Genomic DNA, 24635 nt, shown 5'->3' with positions numbered 1-24635 from the left:
CTTCGCATGAGTGCATTGGTGATATATTATGCATGTATTATACATATAAACCTTCCTCTTGAATCACTCTACCTATTACAAAAATAGTAGTAATTAGTAAGTAATTTTAAAGATTTAAGCATACAGACAAAAATAGCGACTTTGTTTTATACTTTGTTTTCAATACTCACGAGATCGCAGTTTTTACGCAGCGGTTGTGATTATCGCCCGCAAACTTAGCGGTTGATTATCACAAGACTGGCGGTTGTAAGATTGGACGTTAAACGATCAGTATAGTTCCAGACCACCAAGGATACACACAAAAAACGATCTGTTGCGTACTTACTAGATACACAGAATATAAAAAAAAAAATAAGGACTAAAAGGTCCTGGGTGCATCCACCGATAGCGAAAAGAGATCGTTAAGGATAATTCGTCATTCTTGTCAATGAGTTAAATCAGAGTGGTCGCCCGCTGACCGACCGCAGAGCGCGCGGGTGCAAACCGCCGCGCTCGCGCCCATTGGTACAAGATGATCGCCGCTGCACCCGCAAACAATCGCAGATGCCGCGGGTGTAAAACGCGTCGTCTATTGTGGTTTAATTTTTATATAGATATCTGTATTGTACAAAGGCTGCGGGCCTGCCACCGCGGCGGGCGCGGGGTAAATCCGCGTCGTGAGTCCTTAGCAGATCTGCGACCTTGATAGGAGAGGCCTGCGGGCGACTGACTGGCGGCGTCCCCTGCATGGGCGTTAGCGTAGTGTTGCACGCGCGCCAGTCGAGGAAGAGAAGCAGCCTTCAAGGGCTGCTTCATTATGAGAATTAGATTAGAATTAAATTAGAAATTATGAGAGAAAACACTACCGAAATGCATCCGACAAAAAACGGAAAGGCTTGCAACTTTGCGCCTGTGTTCGAGGCTTAGAAGTTGGGCCTCTACAAGCGCATTATCATTGCTGAGCTACTTGGAACGCCTCTCAATATATTCTAGCGCATGTAGCTGCCGAGCCGTTCCAAAGGTGAGAACAGTACTCCATACATGACCGAACCTGCGTTTGGTACAGGCCTAGCAGCTGTTTCGGTGTGAAGTACCGTCTCACCCTCTTTTTTTGATGAGGGAAAATCATCCAATGAGCCAAAGTTAAGTGTAGGCGATAGGCGCCTAGAAGATTACGATGATCCGATATTGGAACGGTTACCTTTCGGAAAGTAGCAGCCAGCGGAAATTGACTCCGTTTAGCGGAGAATAGACACGCCTGGTTTTTGATAGCGTTGAACTTGACCAAGTTGGCGTCACCCCATTCACACATCTCGGCGCCTCGCTGCTAACAGCTGATCATGCGAAAGCACGTGCGCGCGAAATTTTGTTGTTTTATTATTGTGATAAAAATAAAAATAATGAGTATACAAAGAAAATTTCTTGAGTACAATCACGTGTTTAAATAACGATCACTAATGACCAGTTACCCTTTTACCACCTTGTCGGATGCGAATTTTCGATATATTGGCCTCTCATACGCTAAGGAGAGACGAATGCAAAGCACCACCAGTATCAAGACGTGAAGACTCCGTAAATAGAAAAGCTACCCCGATACATATTCATTCAAAATCAAATAACATTCCAGGATATTTTCTACCACATTTCTTACTGTGTTATGAATTACTTAGAAAATTATCTTGGCATGGAAGCTACCTCCAATTAGGAAATATATCTCAGTTTATTGGGGTATGCGAGTATCTTTGTTTGTTAGCTAGAATTTATAGTTTTCGTAATATAGATATTGCAAGAACTATCAGCGAGCTAGGATAAGGCCAAGGAAAATATTTGAAACAAGAAATAAAACCAAAGAAATTGCTTATAAAATTTATTAAATATTACAAAAGGCACTGTAACTTAATACTGGTCCTATAAAATATTTAGCGTTCGTTTGTGATGGTTTAGGCATAACAGTTATTGTAACAATGCTTTATTGCGTCTATTACTTAAGATACATTTAAATATACAGGTTGATTAGGCAAATCCTTTCACCTTTGGGGGCTATTTGACCCCAAAAACCCCCTTAGACAATGACCCCAGTCTCAAATATTGTTTGCATACCTATCTATTTAAAAATAAGCTTCTTATTCTATCAGAATTATTGTCAATGATACATGGAATGTTATACTAGTCTTGATCAGTGCCCAAGTATTATGCAAAAACGTTTACATTTCGTGTAGTAGATATACTTAAAGTAACAATATAATGTGTATTTACAAGCGACCTGACAACAGGTACTTTAAAATGTTAATTCTAAGCATAATATTATAACAATAATTCATATTTTTTCTTCATGTATCGGACATATTTCGTGGTGAAGTCAAAATATTTAAGTTTTATCTGAAAGATAGTGATTTGGGTCAGGAAATATGTCGGAAACACTCTTACATAACAAAATATAAATAGGTACTTAATAAAAAGCAATGCCAAGTATTTTCACCGCTAAAATAACCGTTTTGGGGTCATAAGAAATCGTCAGACATTATTCATTTTTAAGTTCTGATCTAAACGACCCCAATTGGCAAATGGGGTCATAGACTTTGTTGAAGTCAAAATCTCATTAGGTAGATTTGGACTATCGATAAAATAAATATTTTAAAGCAAAAATATGTGGAATAAAGCTTTATTTTATATAAAATGGAATGACAATAAAATGCTTACAATCTCAATATTGGTTTTGATCGTTTTACTAAAATTTGGAGTTAAAAACATCACATAAATAAATTAAAATAACTATGTAAGATAAAATACTAAGATTCTACTCGAACATATATTTAAAATGTAAATGGAAATGTTCAATAAATAAACTATATTTCATAAAAAATAATACAAGAATCTGGAATTACTGACACGAGACAATGTTCATAAGATGTTTTAATATCAAAGTTTAGTTATTTCTATTTTAATTAAAAATAAAGGCCTCTGTACAGCAGTCATTATTTAAGGCTTTATTTACTTCTTTATTTTAAACTCAGTCGTTACAAATTGTAGATATGTTGTAGATATATTTTATGGGGTCATTCGACCCAAAAATGTGTTTAAAAATGTATATTCATAATAATATACATAAGAAAACAACGCTACGTGGCAATTTTCAATAAAAAACATCATAAGACTTGGAATTTTCGCAAAATATCTGGTCCAGCCATAATTTAAAATGTTAAAACTACAATTATTGTAGATGATAAGACTACATACATATTTAAATATTATTTATATAAAAATATATCGAGACGTTTAACCATGTTAAAATATTTTTTAAAATCCTAAAATGTGCCGTTTCGATGCCATTTAACTGGCAATTTACACCTTATATTCCCCTAATGGGTAGGCAGGGGTGTACATATGCAATATTATAACACCCACTTTTCACCAGTTATGTGGAAGGAGTAAGCCTAATACAGTTTACATTGTAATTAGTACCATCAAAAGTTTACATTAAATAAGTTAAAAATTTTAATACCAAAAACGTGAAAAAGTACGATACCTTGCAATTTTTTAAAAACATTTCTATAAAAGTTTAATAAAAAGGTGACAAATTCGTGTTTCTATACTAAAGGCACGATTGCATAATATTTGATTGGTTTTTTTTTTTTTATTTTAATTAGTTAAAAAATGACTTAATAATAAAATTGCAAGTTTTGAAATTACATACATACGATGACGTGATAAATTATTTTGTGGTATGTGATTGTTTAGGAAAAATTGGAATGTTAACTTTTTATGAGAATGTGATATAATACTGCCTAAGTACCTCTATAGAGAAGCATTTGCAAGTGCCAATGTTCGTGAAATTTTGCAATCCTTATAGTTTGGAGTATGGAAAACAACAAAGGCTCTTTCAAGAGACCAAAGCTAATAATTGATTTTGTCTGGACTTTAAAAGAGACTATGAGCTCTGAGTTTGTTTCGGCATTTCTTCTCATAGTCCGATAGGAAATGCCGGCCTCATCTAGTTATTAAAGAGATTGACGTGTGAAAGAGTTACATTGTAACCTATTTGCAAAATCAATATCATTTATCATTTATCAATATACCTATAAAAGTACAACTTTCTCAACCAACCACATACAACAAAACAATTAATTTGCCGTTGGGGGTCTAGTCTAATCAGTTGTCGTAGTGGGGTCCAGCGTTAGGGGTCGTTAGTTCCACGTAGTTGGCTGGGAGCATGCCGGTCCGGCCCGTGCGGAGAACCTGTCCGGTCATCCAGCCGGAGTCGATCGATGTCACGTTCGAGATTAGGTCGCCTTCGCGGAATGATACCTGGAACAGTAGAGATTAATGTTGAAAATTGGCATAAGCACATGACCTGTGTCTTCATCTTATTTTGTTAATAATGTTGGTGTTTATTCTGTTGACGTGCCCAAAGTATTGTTTAAATTAAAGATTTTGAAGTTTAACATTAGCCTCATTGGTAGATATATCACAAGAACACTGTTGTTAAGTAACTCAGTCGGATGAACTAAAACTGGATCTGGAAATTATTGTTTAAAAATTGTGATCTGAAAGTAAAAAAAAAAACCTTACCTCATCTGGAAAGTTTAAAATAAATATTTTTGAACTAAAGACGTTTAAGATTTGCCGATTTACAAGCGTAAATGTTGTCAAGTCACCTAAATCGGTTCCCAGATCGATTAAAGTTCTGTAAATTTTTCAGTTTATCTCATTTTTTTCTGTAATATTCGTAATGTAGCCTCTCATTTTTAGTTATCTTGTAGTAATTAATCTGTATATCGTAGGCATAAGTTAAGATATGAAGAAAAGCTTACCTCATCACTGTCGCTGGCTTCGTAATCGTACATAGCAACGTACACTCGCTGTAACGAAACAAAAAATGTGTTAAAGTTTTATATATAGAATAACATTTACTGAACATAATTATCACCATCTATTACTGTTGGCCTATAAAGGGTGACTGGTAATTAGTAAACGATATTTACTCATGATTATAAACAACTTTCCCAAAGATTTTTTTTTTTGTATACTCATTAGTTTTATTTTTATAGAACTTCATGGGTTATCTTAAAGGTATATCTAACCATGAGCTAGTCTATAAGTGGCTATAGTCACCTGATTATGATGATTAGTGGGCGGGCGTGGCATTTCATTGGCGAGTGGATCGAGGTCCGTGACGCGGCCGATCTGGCGCGTCTGTTGGTGCTGGTGGCCTGACTGCTGGTGAGCACCTGAAGGTAGCGTGGAGACAAGTTAGTCATCATCATCATCATTAGACTGTATCTGTCTACAACTGGATGTAGACCTCAAGAAAAGTTTGAATATTAAGTTCTATTTTAACTAAAGAGTATTGCAACAATTAGATTTAAGTAGGAATAAATATTTTGGAGTTATTTCAATTAATATATTCGTAGGAAGATAGAAATTAGAGTATAAAAAATAACCCAAAACCAAACACAGACACATAGGTAATGACAACAGAAAACTAATGAAACATAAAAATGGAATGACACTGATTACATTTAGAACAACAAAATAAAATGAATATTTGGATATCTGACTTGTAACAAAAAATAATACATAAATTACATTTATTACAACGACAAAAACATAATATGAATTCACAAAAAACAACATTTTTAATTACTTTTCACTAACATAAAAACACGACCTGATTAAGGTCGCAGGGAGCCGCTGGATGCAGGTCGCTTCCAACCGGCCTATCTGGAAGTCATTGGGGAGGCCTATGTTCAGCAGTGGACGTCTTATGTCTGATATGCTGAACATAAAACAACCCCCAAGAAGTAAGACCCCAGAAAGGTCCCTAACTCCCCAAAAACAAGGAAATATCACACTCAATATACCCGATGAGTGCGATATACAAAATCAAATATCCAAAAGAGTAAAATCCACAAACCTCGCTTGCCATCGTTCGTGCTATTATATATAAGTGTAGCGGAGGCCCTCTGCGTGTTCGGTGGAGCCCTAGGCCCGTCACTTATGGGGTCATAGTCCTGAATCCTGCCAATTTTCTGTTGCTGAGTCTGTTGCTGCGGGGGCGGCGGATAATTCTGGTATTGCTGCTGATATTGATATTCTTGATACTGGGGATAGTATTGACTCTGATAGTCCTGGTATTGTTGTTCTTGATATTGCCTGTTTTGCTTCGGCTGGGTCTGGGTGGGTTGGACAGGGGGCTGGTATTGGGTAGACGGGGTCTGGTAGTGGTTTTTGGGTGGTAGGTTGGGTGGGGGCGAGTTCGGAGGCAGCATTTCCGTCGCGTAGTTGTCGATTTGTTGGTGATAGTTGTCCGATGGTACGTCTAATGAGGAACAAGTATTAGAAACATATGTATGGTGATGGAAAAATAACATTTTGTTTTAAAAGTTGTATTTTTTCATTGGTCTGTTTAGTTAGATACATTTCGTTTTGCTTAGGTGGCAATTTCTAGTTTCTTAGATCATTATTAATTTCTTAGGCACATGAATTGTAATATTTAATTACTGAAAGACTTCATGAAAGCTAAACCCTTTTCTTTGAAAAGGGAAAATTATCGAATGCCTTCTCCCGCCTGGGTGAGGCAAGAAAGAAAGAGCTCCGGAACCCGTGCCAGTCTCTTACTCACTAAAAACCACCCCGTTCCTACTCCTGCTTTGAGCCGGGACCCCGGAAACCTGTTACACTGTCGGCAGCTCCAGAATGAAAATTATACCCAACAATATTTCAAAGTACTTTATATTTAATAGCATGACATGAAATTCTACCACTCTGTTTACCCAAAAAAAAAAAAACATCCAAAGTCGCTAGTTACCCAACCCAGCCTAATTAAAATAAATTAAAATTAGAAACTGCAATCACTCAGAAATCGTATCCCGGATTTTGCTGTCACAAGACCAATGAAGTCATTAAAAATATGTATAATCACTGATAATGTTATTTTTCCGTTATATTTCGATATAAATGATAGTTAGCAACATATGGTCGAACAAAAACCTTATGATTGAACATAGACACAGATTGTGCAATCATGATGTTTTCAAATAGCAATTTGATTGTCAGAGCACTTTTTTAAGTTTTAACAATAAACATCAACAGCCTATAAGTGGCCACTGCTGACCATAGGCCTCTTCTCACAAGGAGAAGGTTAGAGCATTAATCACCACGCTTGCTCAATGCGGGTTAGCGATTTCAAACTTATAATTAGAAATTACAGATTTCCTCACGATATTTTCCTTGACCATCTGTCAGTGGTGTCTAAATAATCTTAGAAATAACATATACCTTGAAAGTCACATTGATTCCTGTCGTTGGTAGATTTTGAACCCGCACCCTCGTGAATGAGAAGCGGAGAAGAGGGCGTCTTAATCCTTCGGGCCAATATGAATATGATACAAGACATAACACAATACTTATATGTAAATTGTATGTATTGATGTAAACGATATTTCGATATATCATATAAAATAGTTAAATGAAATTGTTTGATTATAAATAGAATAAGAACTTGCTCTGACGATCACACTGCTATTGAAAACATTGTGTATTGAATATTAATGGGATGTAGATTGGATCTGGATAATGCTTTATTAATTGTTTGTTAATTAATCTTACTTTACGATATAATATAAACCACAAGTATAATTATACTATACTTAACATTATTTCAAGTGGAATGCTTTGCATGAGTACAGGGTTCTTTTTTAGTTGTGGCCCAAATTCTAGGATTTTCTACTGTGTTGCGTTTACACACAAACAAACATACAACACATTTGTAGAACGTACAAAAATCGAATCTGTGATTCATTGTATGGCAGGAATACATTAAGTCATTTTGCTAAATGTTTTAAAAAGAAGTATATAATTTGGCAACTTGTATAACTTATTAGCGTTAAACATTCTATTTCACATTCAAAAGTGTTTTATATTGGTCAAATTGACTTTCTTACTTTTTGTAGTCACTGGCTAGTAGTAACTGGCTCATAATCGAACTACAATTCAAAAAAGACAAAATCCTAACGTACAAGTCTGAATAGGAACACTTATAAAAAAATTAAAAGAATGGGTAATGCCTTAGATTTAGCCACTAAGTAACATATCCAGACCCAACCCACAAACATTGGGTGCCAACAGCCAACAGCCAACAACCAACACGCCACGATACATGACACACTAGACAAACATTGGCCACTCACCGACAATCTCACCGTTCTCGTTGATCTGTCTCTGTTTCTCCATCTGAGCCTTCTTCTCAAGCTCGCCGTGGTACGCCACGTTGCTAATGATTTTTGTGTTCGCTTTAATTCGTAGGGTCTCTGGGTCGTCTGCGACCTGCAATTTTTGGAGATAGGTTTAAGTTTAAGTCTTATGATATTAAAGTTTTTTTTAAGGATAAACCGAGCTTAATATAGATGTCTTGATGATAGTTAGCAGAAGACAAAAAAATTACACTTTATTCTACAAATTCTGGGGAGGCCTTTCTTCAACAGTGGGCGTCTTTCGGCTGAAGATGATGATAAATATTCTGTGTGTGAGGGACCACTGTACACAATACATAATAACATATACACTATTAAATAATAGTGGTCCCTAACCTAACTAGAATGATATAATATTAGCGGTCCTTCACCAGGAAAAAGTTGGGAATCCCTGGTCTAGAAGTATCACGAACAATACGAGAATAGCAGACGCTTGTGGTTTTATGTGATGGAGCAATGTTCTAAGGTTTTTGGGATTTTTTGGACAGACGGAGAACAAACGAATTTCGATTGCTTACAGCGCGAAGAATATAAAGCCTTTTTGGGCCGTCAGTAGCCCATTTCACGCCGTACCATAATACTCCGCCGAGTAACAAAGTGTAAGCATGTGTCTACCTGTGTGAATTTCCCCTTGCTCTTCTCGAAGTCGGCGTGATACTTGACGTTGCTTTGTATCTTCGTGTTCTCAGCTATCCGCTTCAGCTCCGGCGTCTCAGCCATCGTCGTGTGCTTCGCTTTCGGTACATGTCTGTAATATTGTAATGTTCAATGTAGTAAAGATCTTGTTACATGATAAACATAGCAAATAAGTCTTTGACTGCCAATAGAAAAGTGTTGAAGGCAAATCCTCCGCTAACGTCGGTCACTGGTGACCCCCGTGGCGTTTAAAGTGTTAATCCCTAAAAGCAGAGGCGCGCACATCAAAATGTAACAATGCACTGTTATGAGCCTCCACCGTATATCAAGAATCAAGAAGCTCTTTTTTTTTGAGGGGAGAAAATCATCCAATGACTTCTCTCGCCTTGAATGAGGCGAGAGGGAGTGTCAGACTCTTACTGACTAAAAACCACCCCGTTCCTTCTCCTGCTTTTCGAGCCGGAGCCCCAAACCCCGCTAGGTAGCCCGCAGCTCCGGATCAAGCATCAGCCCTAATGGGATCCATCTAACATACAGCCATAGGGCTATACATATTTACAGATGAGCCAATAATCGACCCTTACGATACTGATGTAATAATATTAAAGCAATCAATCACACAAAATTGACAACTCACTTATCGACAAAAATAACAGCGACAGAGCGTAACATTCGCAAACTTTAACAAATGGAAATCCAACCTAAACGTAATAAAAACAACTGATTACTTTTCGCCATTTGAAGTAAAAGTGTGTTCAATTGCATCTATTGTGTAACTTTAATTATTGTGACGTGACGTAGGTATTCAAGTTATTTCATTTTACGTGCCATCGTGTCATTGTGTAGAAGCACGGAATATTACATTGTTTAATGTTTACAGTGGACGGTGATAGGCTGGTCACTATTACGTATAGTAGGAAATCTAGAAAATGTTTGTATATTTGTACTTTAGGGTGATTTTCCAGATTTCAAAGATTTACTATGCTACGTTGCTGTGGATGCGTTTGTCTTCCATCAATCATATTCATTGGTACACTAGCTTAGGATGCGTTTGGTTTCCACCAATTATATTCATTGGTACACATAGCTTAGCGCTGGTGGAATTTTTATATGGAAAGATGCGTCCTATGGATGGCTTTCCCTACTATCAATACATCGCATACTTGAGCTGCGCATCTTCCTCGCACAACTACATATCTTAGTATCAGTGGAAACAATCACATAGTTTCACAGCTTAGCTATTAGGTACATCTTTGTAGCATAGCTACACAAACACACTCGACTAGTTTCAAGCCATGCTAGAGGCTCATATTCATGAGCAGCATTCCGCGACACACGACGCGGCGATTGTCGCGCTGCTACTCGAAACTAGTCGAGGTCCTCGTCAAACAGTTACGTGAGTAAGCCGATAACATAATAATTAATTTAGTATGTCTCAAGAAAGTTATAATAAAACCAAGACTACTGTTTATCACAGATGGGGCCCAGTAGGGCTGATGCCTGATCCGGAGCTGCGGACTACCTAGCGGGTTCTGGCTCAAAAAGCAGGAGAAGGAACGGGGTGGTTTTTAGTCAGTAAGAGTCTGACACTCCCTCTCGCCTCGCCCAAGGCGGGAAAAGTCATTGGATGACTTTCCCCCTCAAAAAAAAGACTACTGTTTATGGACCCAGGATTTGCGAGCACAACTTATAAAAATAAGTAAAATAATCACAAATTCACAATCAAAATTACAGAGAAAGCGTAAACATTCGATTACGTGTCCCTGACCTTACACAACGTGCGCGTGTGTTGCGTACCGTGTCATAATTACACCGTCGTGCATATTAACGCTAAATAATCATTAGCTATTTGCATATACAGACCAGACATATATTATATATGTATGTTTTGTTATTGAGTTTAAATATTAGATAGTTAAATATAATTAATTCTTTTAATCGCCGGTGGATGCAGGTGGCGGCTTCGGCCGTGGTATATCAGGGTAAAAGTAGTAGTTCAGATCCGTAGATCCGTTCAGTACTTTTTGAATAGCAGACGCCTACATACTAACAAGCGCGAATCTCGAGAACAGCCTGAACCTACATTCTCACAAGCAAATTTCCAGACCAGCTAAACCAATTTCGATAATTGTTTTTTTTTCTGTTAGATTCTTATATAAGAAAAAAATAAAATAAAAAATGTGCGCAAAAAAATCTAAGGCGAAACAACATTCACAGGGTCCGATAGTTTATAATCTAATTGATGAGTGGATTCTCCCTCATCCATCCCTCAATTTGCGAAGGGCACATATCTAAAATATCCCTATACCATCCTTTTATAAGCATCACTATAAACTAGTGACTACAAAACGACACTAGCGCCGTTTTTCGCCATGCGGGCGCGGGCGGGACAATAACAAGTTTTTACTGAATAATCGTCATGAGAACCGGGCCAAGGTTTGTGAGTGACGGGTCTATAAATACATTCCAGCCATTGATGACAAACAGACTGCAAGTGCTAATAAATGCAGTATTGCAGACCTTATGAGGTAGAGATGTGAAATGTGTATCAATTTACTGATGTTTTTATTACTGCTGTATTTTGTCTTTGCAGGAATGTAATATTTATTTATATGAAATGACCGAAAATACATCTATTATTGGCAAAAGAGATTTAAGTGTGGGAGAGTCATGCTTCGGCCCGAATGGGCCGGCTCGACCGGAGTGATACCACGGCCTCACAGAAAACCGACGTGAAACAATCTTTGCGTTGTGTAGGTAAGTGAAGTTACCGGAGGCCCAATTACCTTCCCATTCCCCAATAACCCTTAAATTCCTAACCCCCAAAAAGCCGGCAATGCACTTGTAACGCCTTTGGTGTTTCGGATGTCTAGGGCGGCGGCGATGGCTCAGGTGACCCGCCTGCTCGTTAAATATAAAAAAGTAAAACACCATTAAAAAACAGTATACAAATAAAACCATAATTCACGAAAACATCGACAAACACCCAACACTAAGTAAACCAATACCGTAGCAGGATAAAACATGCACTTCATTGCATAATTACTCGAACAAGTTGTTTGTTGACCGGCCACTCATTTACATTGAAATCAGTCCGATTTGACGTAACGCACGTAACAAACATGTCTGTAACGCATTTCGTCATACCGGAATGTCTATTCTTAGGTGTTTATTAAGCATTCTGCCTGTTTGATTGGAGTATGAAGAAGTATGTTTTAAAATTAGGAAGCTTCACTATTAATTATTATGTTATCAGCTTACTCACGTAATTGTTTGACGAAGAACTCGACTAGTTTCAAGCCATGCTAGAGGCTCATATTCATGAGCAGCATTCCGCGACACACGACGCGGCGATTGTCGCGCTGCTACTGAGTTTCACTATGCAGTTTCAAAAAAGGCGAACTATCTACATATTATAGACCTATCTTATCTACATCTTTCTTTACTAATAGAAAAAGTTGAAGAGTTTGTTTGAACGCGCTCATCTCCGGAACTACATGTCCGATTTCAATGATTGTTTTTGTTTTGGATAGTCTATTTATCGAGGAAGGTTATAGGCTGCAAAACATCACGCTACGATCAATAGGAGCAGAACGGGGAAATAGCTAGTAAATTATAGGTTTCTAATAAAGTTTTAGGAATTTTGCATAATAGTGCACTGAATTAGAATTTGAACTTATTGCATAAAACAAAAACAATAAGGGAGAGGGCTACTGTCCACGTTACGTCATTTTACGAATGCATACTAACTGAATGTTGAAAAATAGAGAAGGGCGTGGTTTGTAACATCCCGCGCTCCAAAGTTAAGTTAAAGTCATGCATTATGTTAAAGGTAAATCCAGTTATGACATCTCCTCTTTGTATTTGCTTCATGCCTACAGTTACACAAATAAAATATTATAAAGCTGAAGAGTTTGTTTGTTTGAACGCGCTAATCTCCGGAACTACTGGTCCGATTTGAATAATTTTATTTTTGTGTTGGATAGCTCATTTATCGAGGAAGGTTATAGGCTATAAAACATCACGCTAATATCAATAGGATCCGAGCAGAGCGGGTAAAACCGCGTGGAAGTAGCTAGTGACAAATAACGTAAATCCACCTATCAATTTGAACGCAACGTGGACAGTAGGTAACTCGCAAAAGCCTACAGCATTGAGGAAAATAGACCATTAGTTAATATGTTTAGAAAACACACGAATGCCATTGAATTATTATTTAATGCTAGTGATAGAAAAACCACAAACCTTCACATAAACAACATAGAAACAAACAAACAGACAGACTGACTGACAAACATGTCCATTTGCGCATACGCATGATTCACGTAACGCAGTGTAGCATAACAAATTACGTTGTGTGTTTATGAGTAATTCAGTAATTGGTGTGAGTAACGCACGGTACTAATATAACTACTAGGTACACTGTGTTGTTAATTGTAGACCTTTGGAGTATCAATATCATCATCGTCAGTGTTAGGAATTGTCTCCTGTGTCGTGGGTGCGTTTACAAACATACAAGTTCACATACACATGACGCCCAGACCCGTAACAACAATTTGTGAATCACACAAGAGTTGCTGCTTGCGGGAATTGACGTTGCACGGCAGCCGGTTGCCACTGCGTCAACCGCGAATTTTCCAGCTTGGGGTGAATATGAACATTTACGATTATTCTGGACAATTGGAGGGAGAGAATATTGAAGTCGGAAATAATAGGTACATTGCATAGGCACAAGATAGGATTTTAGTGTGTGAGAGCCATGCCAGGGCACGAATGGGTCGGTTGGACCGGAGTGACGGCCTCACAGAAAACCCACGTGAAACAACGCTTGCGTTGTGTGAGTGAGGAGGCCCAATTACTCCCTCCCCAATCTTCCCAATCCAATTTTCCAACAACCCTTAAATTCCTAACCGACAACGTACCGCCCCTGGTTTTTTGGGTGCGGCGATTGCTTACCACCAGTTGACCCGTCTGGTCGTTTACCGGCTTATACCATAAAAAAGCGATGCCGTGGGATTTATTCTGTTTTGACATCGAAAAGCACAATAGTATTTTCCGACACTAAGCCCAGTCTTTGTGAATCATAAGATTGACAATAGAAGAGGAAGGAAAACCAATTTCTTTGTCATCCATTCGAGAGTTGGACCACAAGAAATGAAATAAAATGATTGGATGACTCCAATACTTGTTTAGTCTCGTTCGCCTACGTAAACACATGACAAGTCCTAACTTGAATGAAAATGTGAATCACGATAAGACGTCATAAGAAGAATCTTGGACTATTATAATATAAAGCTGAAGAGTTTGTTTGTTTGAACGCGCTCATCTCTGGAGCTACTGGTTTAAATTATAAAAGTATTTTTGAGGTGGATAGTCCATTTATCGAGGAAGGTTATAAAGCATCACGCTTTTTTAAGGGCAAAATCATCCAATGACTTCTTTAGCTTTGGGCGAGGCGAGAGGGAGTGTCAGACTCTTACTGACTAAAAACAACCCCGTTCCTCCTGTTTGTTGAGTCGGAGCCTCGGTAAACCCGCTAGGTAGTCCTCAGCTCCGGATCAAAACATCACGCTACGAACAATAGGAGCCGAGCGGACCGGGTGAAACTGGGTGAGAGTAGCTAAACTATACTAATATTTATTATAGTAAAGCTGAAGAGTTTGTTTGTTTGAACGCGCTAATTTCCGGAACTACTGGTCTGATTAGAATAATTATTTTTGTGTTGGATAGCGCATTTATCGAGGCAGGTTATAGGCTATAAATCATCACGCTACTATCAATAGGAACCGAGCGGGTAAAACCGCGTGAAGCAGCTAGTGTTATCATAAATTATCTTATACTCGTAGTTTTCTATCCACGTAAAAGCTAGAAAAAATCTTAATTATTTCAAGGTTAGCCCATTAGAAAAACGTTTCAAACAAGTTATTCAAATAAAAATTCGTTAGAAGACTATAAAGTAAAACGTGTTAGTGACCTTGAACCGTGCGTGATATGAATGGGCGAGCCTTACTGATTAACATTTGGTAATGGGTGTGAATTTACATAATTATAATGGAATGAAAGTAAAATTTTGTTGTCACTGCCTGTTTTGAATTTTAAGTTAAGATTTTAGGCTCTTTATATCACTAATTTAACACTTTAAACGCCATGGGGGTCACCGGTGACCGACGTTAGCGGAGGATTTGCCTTCAACAGTTTTCTATTGGCAGTCAAAGACTTAATGGTCTGGATGATGTATAGGTTTCACGCGGTTTAAAAGCAGAGCGGATTAAAGACATTGTCCTGCGCCTGGTCTCTCTCTGGTCGTGTCGGTCTGCCGTTCCATCGAGTTTAGAGCTATCGCTTTGACTGATTATTAGTTTTTCATTGTTCTCACATAGTTGAAGAAATCGATACATATGTAACCAAGAATTGTATTGTGGATCTGATTAATAAAGAGTAACCTATGGAGTTTCTTGCTCGTTCTTCTCCATAGGACCTACACCTTGGAACGAGCAAATAGAGCAACTAGAGGACTGACTGACAGACAGACGTTATTAATATTATATTTGCTTTAACGTTCAAATCTATTTGAAATAAATAATTTTGACTTTGACTTTGAGAGAGTGGCATAGGTCCACTCTTTGCGCTCACACTTGTGCACTATAATAACTCCTGCGTAGTGGGTTAGTCTAGTTGGACTGATTGGCTACCGTGATCGAAATCGATTGAAGATTTATTCGGGAGGTTTCATATCCCATTTTCTTCAACAGATTTTTGTTAACATTCAAAGTCATAAGCAATCATTTAATGTCTCTGAGTATGGCAGTTAAAGTTAGAACATTTAAATTAAATTAATTGAAATAGGCAGTGTAAATACTCACGCTTCGCAATATGGTAGCTTTCCATATCCTTTGTAGGTCCTCATGTTGAGAGTCATGCCACATTCTTGACATTTGAAGCAGCCTTTGTGCCATACCTGTAATTAATGAGACGCGTTAAAAATAATTAATGTTCCTTAATATGGGATGCAAATTCTTCAAAAATTTTTTAAGCTTCTTGGACTTACGAGTTCCTAGCATCGCTTGAAACTAGTCGAGTTACCTCGTCAAACAGTTACGTGAGTAAGCCGTAAAACAATAATTATGCCACACGAGATTGAGGGTGCTTCTCCACCAGAGATGTGCTGTGGATGCGTTTGACTTGCACCAATCATATTCATTGATAAAGCTAAGATATGGTTTATACATATATGGACAGGTGATGTGTGCTACGGATGGGTGATATGGATATTTGTTTTGGATGGTTTCCCTAATAACGATAAATCGCATACTTGAGCTGTGCATCTTACTCGCACCGCTACAAAGCTTAGTATCAGTGGATACGGTCACATAGCTTAGCTATTACATAGCACATCTCTGTGGAAAAGCAACCTTAAGATACGTGTAGATATAGTCAATAATAATCATATATCAAAACAACATATTTTGAAAAAATCTCATCAAAATTCATGTTCATTTCACTTATTAAAAGCCTGACAATTACTATGGACGATTAATGAACTTATAAATGCACATCCGAGGTGACTGACCAGTGCAAGTCGACATATGATAATTAAATTGGACATTCAACACGTAACTACATGCAGGTATTCAATACGGTAATAATCTATTGAGGAAAATTGCCTCGCAATTACATTTTATGCACGATTTTAGCTGATGTTTGTTGTAAGTTATTGGTGTTAGAATTGGTTTTATTTAACGTAGAATTTACATTTGCCACCGCGTGTCTTGCCGCGGGTAAGGTTCTGAAGAACCTGAACTTTTTTAAACTGCGATCTCATACCTGCCTATCAAGCGTTGAGATGCTACGGACTACCTATTAGGCTTAGGATTTTTGGGGCTCCAGATTGAAGAGGAGTAGGAATGGACTGATTTTTACTTGGTAACAGTCTGGCACGCCCCTCACCCAAGCCGGGTGAAGTCATTCGATGTTTAAAAAAAAATTTAGATGTTTTTGTAAAAGCGTGGAGATTACGGCAAACAATATCATGTAGAGGAGATCTATAGTCCAGCAAATTGTTACAAACCTTTATTAATAAAATAAGAGGACACAATCGCAATTATATCCAGAAAATTGTATTAAACAGAAAAACGTAAACGTATTTAATGTATGTTGTGTGCATTAAAGTATAAAATACATTACATAACATAGCTGACGCCAAAAAGCTTAGTTTTTGAAGTCGGTTAAAAAGTATTACAATTTGAGACTAAAATACACAGGTACGTGTGCAACCAAAAAAATTTTGGAAACCAGAGAGACACAATAATATCATTCGCATCTAAAACGCAGGCTACAGTCCATTGGGCGTTGCGCAAAACGTTTTGCAAACGTTGGCCCACTTCACAAGAGTATAATACAACAATTAGGTAACAATGCTGCGTCAATTGCTCGTTCGATGCCCCGTTCGTACAATGTACTGCGTGTGAAGTTGATTTTGAAGCTTTCGGGTATGTCTTGTTTGACCTTCGGAGGGGAGATGGTGAAATTATATGAGTTTTGGTTTCAAATGTGCATAAGATTTCTTTCAAAGTAATATACTTAGTCAAAGGGAATGACTTAATCCGTAATTTGACCTTGAGTAGTCACTACAAAATTATCCTGCATTCGTTCTGCAGTCGTTTAGTGGTTCATTATGATGATTAAATCAAAGTGAGAGAGGAGAGATGCTTCAACAACCCTTAAACTCCCAGCCCCCAAAGGGCCGGCAACGCATTTGTAACGCCTCTGGTGTTTCAGGTGTCCATGGGCGGCGGCAATTGCTTTCTATCAGGTGATAAGTATGCTAAAAAACCTGGAGAGCATCGGGAGACGCTAATATCCAACACCAGACTGACGCAAGATCAATAAAACCCAGATGACAAAAGACCCCAATTTTCGCTGACTACAATACATAGGCCTCGTAATTGTCCACATCTCTATGACTCACAGTCGAAATGATATTATTTTTAGAACTCACACCAAGAATGGTAAGCCATATGGTACCACCTTCACGGTGCATAATAAAACAATTAGCCAACATTCCGACGTCAATAAACCGTCTGCAGTTGAAATTTCAAATACCTATTGCAAAAAGGTCATACAAAGTCATGTAACTGCAAATATAGGTGTTAATGTAAGACTGCTATTTAATAATGTAAATACAGGTGGAATTTGTCGATAGTATTTGATGACGAACTATTTTACATAAATAGTGGTTGCCTATGGTGTTTCATGCTCGTTCTTCTCCATAGGAATCTACACTTTGGAACTACACTCTGGAAATAGTTTCACTAGAAGACTGACAGAGACAGACACTTTATTTTAATATTGTAATATTTGTTTTGACTTAATTATTATGTTATCGGCTTACTCACGTAATTGTTTGACGAGGAACTCGACTATTTTCAAGCCATGCTAGAGGCTCATATTCATGAGCAGCATTCCGCGACACACGACGCGGCGATTGTCGTGTGTCGCGGATATGTGTAGATAAAACTATAGCAATTACACAGCTTAAAGAAGACAAAGGAATGCCTAATTAGCAAACATGGGTACGTCTGAAATTTAAATTCCGCATCCATGTCCATATTTGGCAAAATTAACCCATCATCTGCATATAAAACCGTGGACGGACTAAAGTAAACAGTATTTTTATCCTGACCCAGTTTGAGACAGACAATAGCACTACAGCAACGGACATAACATATAAACTGGGCTAAATGAGTCATGGCTTATAAATAGGTTGTTTGTATAGGTAGATGCTGGGAGCAAATGGTTTGGTTATATGTGTTATTTAAAGGATAAGAATTCAGTTAAGTCTGTAGAAAAAGGCTATAGAAGGAAAATCTAAATCTCGTGTTTCAAGAATGGTAAATGAATTTTTAATTTAATGGTGTGTTGTGTTAGAGAGGCATTTTTATCAAACATGATGAAGAGTCATTCTGTGACTCGAAACTAGTAGAGCTTTTCTCCAATTTTAGTTAATTTAATATGTCTCACGATAGTTATATCTTAATCTTGGCATGAATTATATTATTTTTGTAATGAAATGAAAGGAACAGCCTTGTTGATCGAATAGTCCGTGTGATCTAACTGCTGACTGTGAGATTTTCAAGATCTTCAAATCAATATTTAAATAGTTCACAACTGAGTTAGGAAGAAAAAAATATTTGTTCCACAGTAAACATTTCATATTTTGTTGATTGTTGAGTTGTTTATTTACAAACCATGTAGTCTGTCATTTTACTTTAGCAGCAAAGAGATAGAAATTATGTCAATTTATAGTAATGGACTGAACCAAAGTTCTTGGAGAAACGAAAGTATGCTGCATCCGCCACACACTATGATAAAGTATGAACTACATATTTTATAATAAATGTAACTATAGACTTGACCTTTTCTTCCCAGAAAACGGTTGCTGAATCAGGCCAAAAAACAATAACAGTGTTATAAATGGCCTGTTCAGTGTTCCTACATCATGAGTCAGCCGGCTAGGTACCAAGTATTGTAAACATTTGTGTTTCCGTTGCCATATTATTATTATTAATTTTGGCTGTGTTATGCAATGCCTTGTTGCTACGTTGTTTTCTTAAAGTACGTCTTGTAGCTCGGTTTATGAGGATATTGGAATGTATTTCTGAGAGTTGATTTAACACACGATTTGAATTAATGCCTTCATTCATTCATTTAGATTCGGGATCACCCACTACGGGTTTTTTTTTATGAAATAGGAGGCAACCGTGTAGCCCGTTCCCCTGATGGAAAGCGATCAGCGTCGATCCTGAACACACGCAACACCAGAGGAGTCACAGGTGCGTTGCCGGCCTTTTAAAAAGGAATACGCTCTTTTCTTGAGGGTTTGAAGGTCGTATCGGTTCGGAAATACCGCCAATGACAACTCATTCCACAGTTTTGCTGTGCGAGGCAGAAAGTTTTACTTTTCTTTCCACACTTTCCTGAATCTCCTCTTAAAACATGGAACTCCTCTTGAATGTTATGCTCTGTTTTAATCGCTGACGTCAAATTAGGCTTTTACTGACAAACACTAAACTCAAGTATCCTCACTACACATAGGACTACTGGAATCTAGCATGAATGACGAACGTACCGGTGCAACCTTTGCGCTTAGCTGTCACTTTCACTAGGCATTCCTACTTAACAGAATTGTTAGTTAAACCTGCTGATGTTTATTCAGTTCAAAGCATATTTATTTTGTACTAGATAGAACATTTATGTCCAAAAATGAATAGACATTGTGAAATGATTCTTTTTCTAGATCAAGAGAAACAATTTTTAAATAACAATTTAACACTATTTTTTGAAGATGGAAAATTATGCAATCAATTAATTTTCGATGTGTAGTGTTTTTTTAAGGGGGTAATTCATCCAGTGACTTCTCCCGCTTTGAGCGAGGCCAAAGGGAGTGTCAGTGTCTTACTCAAGTGTCAGACTCTTACTGACTAAAAACCACATGCTTCCTGCTTTTCGAGCCGGAGCCCCGGTAAACCCGCTAGGTAGTCCGCAGCTTCGGATCAGACTTTAACATTGTAAGGTTTGATTTTGTCATTGTTATGACTGCAAAGTTTCACCGATGTGGGCTGAATTTAAAGAAGATTTGAATAGTTTTGTATTACGTGTTCGATTTCCGGTTATTGACAAGTTTGGATCGAAGGAATTTTTAGTATGTTGTTTAAAGAATAATGCCTAATGTGTCTCGGTAAGGCCGTTTAGTGTTTCGGTATTCATATTTAAATTCAATATTACACCACGATTAAGTTGGAGCGCCTTGTGATACACCTAAATTTTGTTTTTTTATGGTATACGCTGATAAACGAGTAGAGGATCACCTGATGGTAAGCTATCGCCGTCTCCCATGTACACCCGAAACACCAGAGGCGTTACAAGTGCGTTACCGGTTAGGAATTTAAGGGTTGTTGAGGAATCGGAGATTGAGAAGGGGATAATTGAGCCTCCGGTAACCTCACTTACAGAACGAAACACAACACAAGTGTTGTTTCACGTCGGCTTTCTGTGAGGATATCACTCCGGTCGAGCCGGCCCACTCGTGCCGAAGCATGGCTCGTTTACCGGCTTACACCATAAAAAAATACATTTGCAGGAAAACCATTACGGGAATCTCTTTCCTGCAATTTCGCAACTACCTATACATACATATACGGTCATCGAATCTAGTATTACGTGACTAACAGTTTACGTTATAACTAAACCACAAAACTAACTAGTTAGTTAGATGTCGTGTCAAAAGCAAATAACATTCATTTTACATAGTTTACGATAGTTGGCAAACGTTACAATATTTTTATTGCATACACGCGTTAGCAATTGAAATGTTTACGGTTTAGTTCGTATTACTTCATATTACCGAAGTTATTGTAAGATAATGCTAATGTTGATTATTTTGACTTTATTCTCGTGTTTTCTTTTAATAGTTTTCAGCATAACGACCTAAAATATTGTTTTACATGTACATGTAGATTCGTAGCAATTGGCGTTCCATTGTCTCTCTGCCTAACCCCATGGGAGACAGGCGTGAGGTTATGTATGTATGTATCTAACTATTGGTAAATAGTATACGTGAAAAGATTTCTATGCCCCAGTTAAGCCCGGACTAAATAAAAAACTTTCCATTTCCTCGTTTAGGAGTGTACCTTTTAATTAAGACACTGGTTAACAACTCTGTTACAACGTTTAGCATTACAAAATTGATTTATGGGCCAAACTTTCTATTGGTCAAAGAAAAACTTTGTTTCACGGTGGCTTTCCGTTGACTGGTGTGATACCACGACCTTATAAAAAACCGACGTGAAACAACGCTTGCGTTGTGTTTCGTTGTGTGAGTGAGTTTACCGGAGGCCCTATTATCCCTCTTCCCATACAACAACCCTTAAATTCATAACCCCCAAAAGGCTGGCAACGCAATTGTAACGCCTCGAGTGTTTCGGATGTCCATGGATGGCGGCGATTGCTTACCATCAGGTGATCCGTCTGCTCGTTTACCGGCTTATACCATAAAAAATGGTTTTTCTCATGAGATTTAACTTTATTCATAGAATAACCGTATGATTTTGATTTTGAATGCACGGTTGGTGCGGTAGCTGGGCAACTGGCTGCCGCGCAACGGGTAGCGGGTCCGATTCCCGCACGGAGCAACTCTTTGTGTGATCCACAAATTGTTGTTTCGGGTGTAGGTGTCATGTGTATGTGAACTTGTATGTTTGTAAACGCACCCACGACACAGGAGAAAATCCTAGTGTAGGGCAACGTTTTTCAAAAAAGAAGAAAGAAAGAAAAGATTATTAAGTTAATGTACAAACTGATCCAGATATTAACCAGTTCCCACAGGATCTAGACAATAAAATGTAAGCTGACGTCATTTAATTGGTTCGGAACGGCACGTGGCTAGCCCTGAGAGCTACCATCCTGCGCCGGCGCAATTTGTGCGTTTAACTGAAGGTAAGTAGGCCAATTTACTGTACTTGACCGTACCACTAACTGGCTATTACTCTTGCTATTGTTATTTAGGTTTGTAGCTAAATGCGCTTAGAATATTGTTACAATTTTGTCATTTTAAGATGTTATTTCAGAGTGGTGGAATTTTAGCTTAAATCCATGGTGGTTAAAAGGTTATGATGTTAAAAACTGGTGAACTGAATCTGGAGTACCAGGGACCATCATTTTAAGAGAAACAATCACTACTTTAAACAGGAATCTCGACTTTGAAAAACTACAAAAAATATCTATAAAAAATATTTTTCTAGCATACAGATCTCAAAACCATTAAATACATCACAGATGAACTAGGTAATTTTTCACCGACTACTTAAAAATACAGGCAGTTGTTATTTTCAAGGCTTTTTTTATTTGTAAACACATAATTTATTTTATTGTCATTAGGTATAAATATGTATTTTACGATGTAAGTACGTACATTTTCATCTAGGTAAGTAGGTACCAATAAATAACGAAGACAATTCGACCCAATTTCCAGGCAAGTAGCGTTCAATTGAACAGTTTGCTTAGATTCCGAGATAAGAGTCACCGTAACTGTTCGGTCGCACCGTAAAAGGTGAAGGAAGGTAAACTCGGGTTAAGGTGAACTGCTGGTTATGATTTAAAATGGTATAATAACGTTTTATAAGAAATACATGATGTTTTTATGGTATAAGCCGATAAACGAGCGAATGGATCACCTGATGGTAAGCAATCGTCGCCGCTCATGGACACCCGAAACACCAGAGGCGTTACCGGCTTTTTGGGGGTTAGGAATTCAAGGGTTGTTGGGGAATTGGGGATTAGGAAGATTGGGAAGAGGGATAATTGAGCCCCCGGTAACCTCACTTACACAACGCAAGCGTTTTCTGCAAAGCCGTGGCATCACTCCAGTCGAGCCGGCCTAGCAGTGGCTAAGCTTGGCTCTGTCATATCCCGTATCATTCATTTTTTTTCCGTGATTACTTAGATCGAAATGTTTTTAGGGTAAATCAACATAATTGCAAAACAACCATCCTAAATGTTAATCATTTCTCAATATCGAATCTAGCTCATAATGCCATGTAATCTACAGATAAAACCGAAAGATACCAATACCATGAGAAAAAACAATAATTCCTCATTGTTAAACATTTCCAAACTATCATTATTCCTTTATAACATTATTTCTCTGGCCTAAAACGATCATTGAAGCATGCGCATTCGAACAAAGAAAGTTAAACTACCTCCATTCAACACACAGACTTAACTCTTACAAAATAAAGCTGAATTTCATAAAACAGTTACTAAAACTGAAGTTGGTTTGACTGTACGTCCAACAGCTGATTTCCAACTCTTTTATTTTCATTTCAACATAAGTTAAGGAGCATCTGTTTTAGAATATATGTATGTATGCATCCGGATAACGAATTAAAATAAATGTTTAAGTTATATAGTTTTTTTAATAAGGCCATTCTATTTGTTGTAATGAAATTGTGAGTGGGTTTGAAAATAGAGCCGATTATTTAATAGTTCGGATAGTAATACTAACGAAAAGTGCATCCTGAGTGATAATCAGCTGTGACTTCCAATAGAAATTAGTTGAAGCAAATCCTCGGTTAACGTCGGTTCTCGTTGACGCCCAGGATTAACGTTTAACGTGAGAAGCTGCGGACAGGTTACCGGGGTTCCGGCTCAAAGCAGGAGTAAGAACGAGGTGGTTTTTAAACAGTAAGAATCTGACACTCTCTCGTCTCAAACAAGCGGGAGAAATCATTAGATGGTTTTCCTCCCTCAAAAAAGGGAGCTTAACGCGTGATAAAGATTGATCAATTGTTGGAAATTTCATACTGCAAAATTCAGAACATATCAATAACTTCAACAAGATAACTTCAGCCAGAACTAGAAATTTAGCAAAATTAACCCCTATTATTTAAAATGTAACTAAGACTTACTGTCGTACTTAGAGTCATTTAATGTTTACTTAAACAGCTCTTGAATAATGATTTTATTCCGAAAACAATAGTTAAGTAACCATTAAAATCTCTGAGGACGGCAGTTAACTATGCAAAATTTTGATACAAGCTACACTTCCACTTTGACACAAAAGGCGTGGCAATTAAACTTACTATGTACGACAAGGGTTATCAAAACAAGTAACATTACATAACATAACATAACGTATACGACGCATTGTGTTCCTATAAAGGTAACACTGACTTGTTACACAGATAAGGATAGACACATTTCACTTTATGT

The 24635-nt window shown here is 37.6% G+C and overlaps 1 protein-coding gene across 4 annotated transcripts in view; it reads right to left on the bottom strand.

Annotated features, from left to right (window-relative positions):
• Nucleotides 1-1833: 1833 nt before the first annotated feature.
• The window catches only part of LOC118279653 (LIM and SH3 domain protein Lasp), a 42923-nt gene continuing 20121 nt past the window's right edge, over nt 1834-24635 (bottom strand). Inside the window, exons 2-8 of one of the 4 annotated variants that reach the window (XM_050702629.1) lie at nt 15731-15825; nt 8847-8979; nt 8169-8304; nt 5894-6298; nt 5092-5207; nt 4791-4838; nt 1834-4284 (exon numbers count right to left, since the gene is read on the bottom strand). In XM_050702629.1, the coding sequence (XP_050558586.1) occupies nt 4129-4284; nt 4791-4838; nt 5092-5207; nt 5894-6298; nt 8169-8304; nt 8847-8979; nt 15731-15825 (1089 nt within the window). In that variant the 3' untranslated portion in view covers nt 1834-4128. The remainder of the gene's footprint in view (nt 4285-4790; nt 4839-5091; nt 5208-5893; nt 6299-8168; nt 8305-8846; nt 8980-15730; nt 15826-24635) is intronic. The other 3 variants (XM_050702630.1, XM_050702631.1, XM_050702632.1) reach the window with 3 other exon arrangements.

The sequence above is a fragment of the Spodoptera frugiperda genome, chromosome 22, assembly GCF_023101765.2.
Source record: "Spodoptera frugiperda isolate SF20-4 chromosome 22, AGI-APGP_CSIRO_Sfru_2.0, whole genome shotgun sequence".
NCBI classification, from domain to species: Eukaryota; Metazoa; Arthropoda; class Insecta; order Lepidoptera; family Noctuidae; genus Spodoptera; species Spodoptera frugiperda.
The sequence above is the reverse complement of the archived record's forward strand: the minus strand, read 5'-3'. Positions and strand labels throughout refer to the sequence as shown.